Source organism: Lissotriton vulgaris, chromosome 8 (genome assembly GCF_964263255.1).
Source record: "Lissotriton vulgaris chromosome 8, aLisVul1.2, whole genome shotgun sequence".
NCBI lineage: Eukaryota > Metazoa > Chordata > Amphibia > Caudata > Salamandridae > Lissotriton > Lissotriton vulgaris.
This window is the reverse complement of record NC_141696.1, coordinates 1,489,110,708-1,489,118,020: the sequence shown is the minus strand read 5'-3', so window position 1 is coordinate 1,489,118,020 and position 7,313 is coordinate 1,489,110,708. Positions and strand designations below refer to the sequence as shown.

The window sequence follows — 7,313 nt, the reverse complement described above, 5'->3', positions numbered from 1 at the left end:
CTCCAATAAAACTGGAGCTTTAACCTTCCAAAACAGACCATCTTCTCTAGATATATAGCCCACTTATCTTGTCCCGACAGAAATCTAACATACTGCTTTTTAGTATTTACATAGCATGCAACCAGTACACAGGCCACAATGCACCTTTAACCTATAGATCTCCAACCTCTTCACCCATTAATGAGTTTCTTTGCTCAAACTGAACTAAACTGCAACAAAGCTCAGTAGCCTGAAAAATGTTGCATTTTGCAATTTTATAAACAGTCCTTTATTTCATTTACCAGAGCAGATATTGCAAGCATGCAGTTAGGTTATTTCTTACACTGTGGTGCCTGTTCACTGGGCTTGAGGACTGCATTTCACAATGCCTGGGTTGAACTCAATATCTAATAAGTAACCTTCTGGAGAAAAATTGCAACTACAAACATTTAAACGTAAACATTAGTAAAAATTGTTCTTATATATATATAATCTAACATCCAAAATGTTTCCTATGTAAAACAAGACAACGCTATCACTGCACTGCGCTGCTCGGCGTGCCGTCACTCCCTATTGCAAAGACTGTGGATCCCCACGGAACGCCACATAACATGCCCCTCAACAAAGAATGTCATAGTAGATCTTTGGTTTTTTGGTGTGGCTGCGGAACTCTTCGACCATCATCCCAACACGAAACAGAACCTCTTCGTCCCACCACTTGGCCATAATCTGCAAATATAAAGAGGAAGGGGATATACTTATGTTAGGTCAGCTCTGGGTTTCAGTACATGCACCATCCAGTCAGTCAGTACCTCCCACACTACAAACAAAAATTATCCCACACAGAACATCATTGGACGATAAGCAAGCCACAAATACATGGAAGTTCAAAACTGGGAAACACATGTGCCCTTTCAGTGTCCACGGAGAATAGGACACGTTACAACACATACATTTACAACGCATGCCTTTACAACATGGTTTTTACATCGCAACATCCATTACAAAGCATGATTTTACAACGCATACCATTACAACGCATAATACTTTTAGGGCAACAGTAGGGTAAGTGTTGGAGAGTGTAGGGGTAAAAATTACTATGCCCACTCCAGTGAGTGCAACGTTAGGGAAAGTGTTGGATAGTGTAGGGGTAAAAATTACTATTCCCACTCAAGTGAGTGCAACAGTAGGGTAAGTATTGGATAGTGTAAAAATGACTATTCCTCATTACTTACCTTATAATGTGTTGTAATGACATGCGTTGTAGTGACATGCATTTTAATGGCATGTGTTGTAGTGACATGCGTTGTAATGGCATGAGATGTAAAGGCAGTTCCTTTGTAATGACTGCGTTGTAAATGTAGTGCGTTGTAATGACTGCATTGTAATGGTGTTTCCCGTCCATAGACCATGTTGTGCAAGTTTTATATGGTATGTTAATTGTTTTCAGCATGTTAGACAGTTTTTGGGTAAATTCTACCTCTGGATTTTGACAGAAGACAGACCTAATGTCTCCAATTTTTTTACAGTGTGCTTTGGGTCTGCCCCTTGAACGCGTGGCTTTTTAAGACAAGCATCTTTCAGTCAGTGGCTTGAGACAGAGTACATTACATCTTGGCTCAACCCATTAATATATTTTTCTCTCACCTCATGCTATTAGTTTAATAAATGGTGCCTTAGCAACCTGCCATACCTAGTAATTTCATCACAACAAATGGGGTGGTATCTCATGTTACCAACCCTTTCCAGGTAAGTCTGGACTCATGGCTCACTGAGCTACCAAGCCGGTTCTGGTGAATCCACTTCAGGAACATGTGTTTAAGCACACGGTCAGAAGTTCAAATCCTGGCAGGTTCATCCAGCCTTTCACCCTTCCCAGGTTGATGAAATGAGTACCATTGAGCTGGGAAACGATAAACTTCTGTTGTTTCAGTCAGCGCCAAGTTCACTCCTGCTGGAGTGAACATGCATTTTACATATACATTTGTTAAGTAATGAAGAGACCATCGGTGGAAGACTTGGTATTTCCTCCAATAATAAAGGAATATGAACTCTCCTCGTCACCTTGTGCTTTTGAGTTATATCCAGTGGCTGTTGAAGCACCTCCATGCAATATCCTTGACTGATGACTGCAAAGCACCACTTGTCGGGGACTGTAGCCTACCAGGTTTCTGGGTAATATCTCAATTGCCCCTGGATGGGGAAGTAATGATCAGTAGATACGAATGTCTGGTCACTTTGTAGAGGTGACAGAGCTTCCTGGGCTCTTTCCTCGCACTCTGCCAAAGCTATGAAACTGCTGCTGAGTGTGAGACGCTTGTTGCCATGATCGCCCTGTTTATCCTAGCGATTGCTGGTGTATGCATCCTTGTCGATAACTTTGTGTAAATTGAGATCGCCTTTCCATAAGTGCCCCTCCTCTACAGGTTCCCCTACTCTGTAAGGCACCCACTGCCTTTGCTCCCTTATTATTTGTTTTCATCAATTCACCGGATGGATGGCTGGAGAGATGTTCTCCATCTAGAGGGGTTTTAGGACTGAAGCATGAACCTGAGGTTTAAACCCTGAATCTCGCATCCATACATAGAGTCGGACTGCTAAACCTCTACACAGCTATTCTCTAGTAGCATCTGCGGTGTCCAAGACAGTTTTGAGGCATGTTTTTGGAATTGTCTCGTCTTCCTTGAGGAAGGCATTGTCTCTTTCCTCGTGCACTTTAAGGAGGTGTAGCAGGAGCTCTTCTATTTTCTCCCACGGCTGAAATCAATATCAGGTGTGCGGTGGAATTTGAAATGACCCATTTTGCTGATCGCCTCCACTTTATTCCCTTCCGAATCTAACTTCAAGCTTGCTTGGTGAGGTGGTAGGCGATTAATGGCTGCTAGATTTTGTGACCTTTTCTGATTGTAGCTAGAATCAGTCGCTTTGTGTATTTGTGCCAATGTGTACTGAGCCTATGGGACAAATCTTTATTTGCTCTCAGTTTGTGGTGTGATTGCCACAGCTGCAGCGGGTGCCTTAAAAGTCTTCTTGACCTGCTGCATCACGCTAGGCAGCATTGCTAGAAACAGCCTCAATGTATCTAAAAACAAACGAGGCTCGCCCCATTCTGCCGTCACCTGGATATCATAAGCCACTATGCAGCTATCTTCACCATTGCATGGTAGGAAGAAATAATTGCAGGGGGTGAGGAGGATCTGGTAAGATGCAGGACTTGACCATGTTCTGGAGATGTAGTTTGTATATTCTTCCAGATTCCCTGATCCTCGTCTTGTACATCCTCCTGTTCTTTTAGGTGAGGTGTCTACTTTATCTCCTCGGTGTTCTCATACACACCACATGCAGGCTCTAACAATCCTATTGAGAGCTGGTGTGGTCCCTTCCCTCTTAATCTTGGTCCCTTCAGCTTGGCCAGAAGCAAAGCCTAGGACCAGCCTATCTCCACAAGCGTGCAATGGATCGGACAGAGTTTACAGCCACCGACTCCGTGACTGCACCTGCCTCTCTGCTAACTTCAGGCCACAGAAGATCACATTGTTATCAAGGCTTTGGGGGAAAGGAAGCTGAAGGGGGGGGGGTATAGATTACCATGCATCAGGACTGGATCAGTGATAAAAAAAAAAGGCTCAGCACCAATGCTGAAAGGACATCTCTGTCCTGGGACCCTGAATGATCCAAGCAGTGGCTGCAGCTTCACCAGCTTTTCAGCAGCATGGAGACTTCTTGTTCATAGAGCAGTGCATATCTCACCATGACCCCTCACAGGTTCCTGGCAGGTAAATTCCTCTCCCAAGCAGGGTCCTTTCTGTATGGTGCAGTCCACCGTGGTCTTCCACAGGCACCAAGCATGTCTCCTTCCAGGCTGCCCAATGGCGTTTCCAGCAGTTAGTCCTAGTCTGGAGTGAGGCAGCAGGCAGGTGACTCTCTTAGTGACTCAGTCCTCCTTCTACCGCGCAGATGTAGACTTCCAACCTTGGTCATGAGGACGTCTGGAACAAACTACTGATCACCCAGGACATATTGATCATCAGAGCTCACCAATCATCTGTATTGCAAGGCTCAAATCCTGGGAGCTCTTCCAATCGAATACTGAATGGCCACTCCATGAACCACTGACGCCCGGGCCCTGGACAACAGCAGTATCTCGTGGACTGGCCCCATTGTGCCCATGTACAGATGTTTATTAAGCCCAGACAACAGGTGCCGTCTTTTGTAAATGTTTATCCCAAAGAGGGGGAGGAGCACATAGTGTGCCCGTAGAGGCATGGCGGAACGGTGCAAAGCTTTGACGCCACTTAAGCCACCGGCAATCCATGCACCCTGAAAACTGACATCTCAATTCACTATATACACTAGCTGAGATGCAATAGACAGAAAGTGAACATCGTAAAAGAATAGGATTTCAAAGGGTAACCTCCACCTCAGCCATTAACAACAGCACCCAGAGGCTAAATGGAGGGGAAAGAAAGAATGAATCAGGGGCAGACTCCCGGGCCTGCAGTGACAAAGGATGCTTTGTGTAAGCCCATCACCATCTTTGGCATCCCCACACAAGTGAAATCTAAAATGCACTTCACTGTGCACTCTTACAGTTAATCACAAGTACTCCACTCGAGTAAATATGTATGGACTAGAAATTATTTTGATAAACTCAATTTCAAAAAGTTCAGCATTATCGGTTTAGAAAAATATTTGTTAGAGCATCAAACCTGGGGTCAGGAGTGTTGACAGTACTTGTTGTCCACCAACATGATTTGTGGCAGTCTAAACAATGAGTTATGGACTTCCAGTGATACAGCGGAAGAACAAGAGGATCTCCTACCACGAGCCATAAATACAGGAAACTTATTAATAATGATGGGGAAAAGAATCCGCAAGAAGCGAGCAGCGACATTAACTTCCATTGCTTCTTCTTCGTGCTAGTTTGTCGCGGTCCAATTTTGGACTCCACTCCCTCCATATTGCAATCAACATCTTTTTTTACCTGAAGGCTGATGGGTAGCCCTGACTTGCTGTAGCCAGCTGGCACTACCAGACCAGGAATGCCAGTGAAGTTCCCAAGCTGCATAAACCTGAAAAAGAGCAAACAGTCACTTGTCAGCCTGAACTTAGAAAAGAGCAATCAAAAATGGTAGAGTTATTAGAAAGATTTCACCCACAATCATGACAGACGGACAACAATTTCTTTTCAACAATGCAGATCTTAGTTATGTTATATTAAAAACATAAACTGATTGCCATTAAACAACTACAATGTTGCAGGGCATGCACTTCTGTTCCAAACTCCAAGGGTTTCTGTATTACTACTGAGCAGAAAGAAGCAAGCCAGATTTTGTAAAGCACTACATGTGGCCTTTCGGATAAAGAAATAGTAAAAAAAAAATGCAGTTCCAAAGGAAGAGGAAGTTAAGAGCCAATCGAGCTGGTGAGTATTCATGCCACTCTTCAAGCTTCTGTGTGTAGCCTCATCCTAAGTAGTTAGGGTTCAGACGTCTAACCCTAACTCCTAAGTAGTTAGGGTTAGACTAATTCCACTAGTCCACACCTGACATAAAATGGGCCTTTGTCAACCCACCAAGTGTTTAGCTTGTAGTGGTTACAGTACCTTTCAGAGTATAGCTAGAGTTTGACACCCTTCACCACTCTGCTGACTTCAGAACAAAACAATAGGTTGGAATCAAACTATGATTTCATTGACAGTAAGGTTTATGACTTTGAGAGAGGCTGATGGAGGCTTAGGGGCTAGTCGAATGGTAAGCGTCGACTGCGCTGCTCCTAGACACAAAATGTTGCTGATGCTCAGTCAACAGTATATTGTTTAAGTGAGGGAAGAAATATGAAAGAGATAAGGGTTTTTCATTTTTTGTGATAATTGTTCCACAAGCCACTAGTGCATTATTGTACTACTGTCCCCAGGATGCCCCAAGGCCTAGCAGCACAAGATGGAATGCTCAAACGGTTCGAGATTTAAAACAGGTGGATAATGAGAGCAGGTGTTTGTTTGTTAGACATCTGTAAGTGGGCGGGATAGGGCATGAAAAGGGCATCTTGACCAATGTGCTATTGCCTGATCCTAAATCCAACACCTGGTAGACCTGGGTGCGGGAACAATGACCCACTCATGACTGACCGGAGAAGAATTCCACACAGGAATCCAGTTTTCTATTGGAGAGTGGATCTGAAGAACAAGTTCCTTACCTTCAGTAACGCTTTTTCTGGCTAGCCGCAGATCTTCACTTTTTTTAATATCCCCCAGGCGTCATACTGGATCTGTAAAGTGTTTAGCAGCACCTCTGCAAATTGGTAGAGTGTGTCATGAGGCTCTGCACCAACGCTTTTCCACTCCAGAAATGAAGGGCTGAGCCGATATAGCTGCCAATCCCAGCACGTTTACGTGAGGTGCTTTCAAAGACTGTGCGCGCCCCCAGGTGCAAAGCCCCAAAAGCAAATTGGTGTGACCAGTGGGCAGATTCCTAGGCTGGGAATCTATTAATTGATAGAGGACAACCAAAGAATGGGGAGAACAGGAGGACCTGTAGGTATCTGTTTCTACATGAAGTCATACTAGAAAGAGCATTACCGAAGGTAAGTTGTTCTGATAGAGACTTCTAGCTGCAGATTCCTCACCTTTTTAATAGATAGCAAATTAGTAGCTATATGGATGTGGGCCTGTGGATGGACTCAAAACAGAAAGTCCTGCTGGACGAGTGGACAAAAAGCCCCTCATGGAGAACCTGACCATTCAGACAATAGTGTCTCATGAAGCCCATATAGCCACCTGGCTAACGTCTAGGACAGAAACTCTGCATGCTAACGCAGTGGTAGCAGTTTTGGCCATGACAGAATGAACATGCAGTCCTTCCGGCTGCTGCGGTTTAGCCTGTGTGTAGCAGATCTTAATGTAGAGCAAAATCTAGCAGGAGATGGTTCTCTTCTGCACAGAGTTCACTTTCTTCACTCCAGAGAACCCCACAAAGAGTGGATCCTCCACCCAGTGTTCTTTTATACGATCTACATAAAAGCTTATCACTCTTTTGTGGTCCAACCGATGGAGCCTCTCCTCCTTAGAAGGGTGAGGCAGAGCATAGAACGCCAGCAAACTGATGTTTGGACCGATGAGGAACGGTGTTAAGTTCAGGCAAGAAGGAGGCCCGTGTCTGCAAAATCAGCTTGTCAGGGAAGAAGGTGGTGTACAGTGGATTGACATAAAGAGCTTAAAGCTCCACACACATGCCGCACAGATGTTATAGCGACAAGGAACACTGTCTTGAGGGTGAGGAGCCGCAAGGAACGGCAGTGAAGCGACTCAAATGGAGTGGAAATCAGAAATGTAA

General features: G+C 44.5%; 1 protein-coding gene across 1 annotated transcript in view; it reads right to left on the bottom strand.

Annotated features, from left to right (window-relative positions):
* Positions 1-240: 240 nt before the first annotated feature.
* LOC147698978 (uncharacterized) overlaps positions 241-7,313 on the bottom strand; it is a 154,775-nt gene continuing 147,702 nt past the window's right edge. The window contains exons 19-20 of the mRNA XM_086935574.1: positions 4,964-5,051; positions 241-708 (exon numbers count right to left, since the gene is read on the bottom strand). Coding sequence (XP_086791700.1) covers positions 598-708; positions 4,964-5,051 — 199 coding nt within the window. The 3' untranslated portion in view covers positions 241-597. The remainder of the gene's footprint in view (positions 709-4,963; positions 5,052-7,313) is intronic.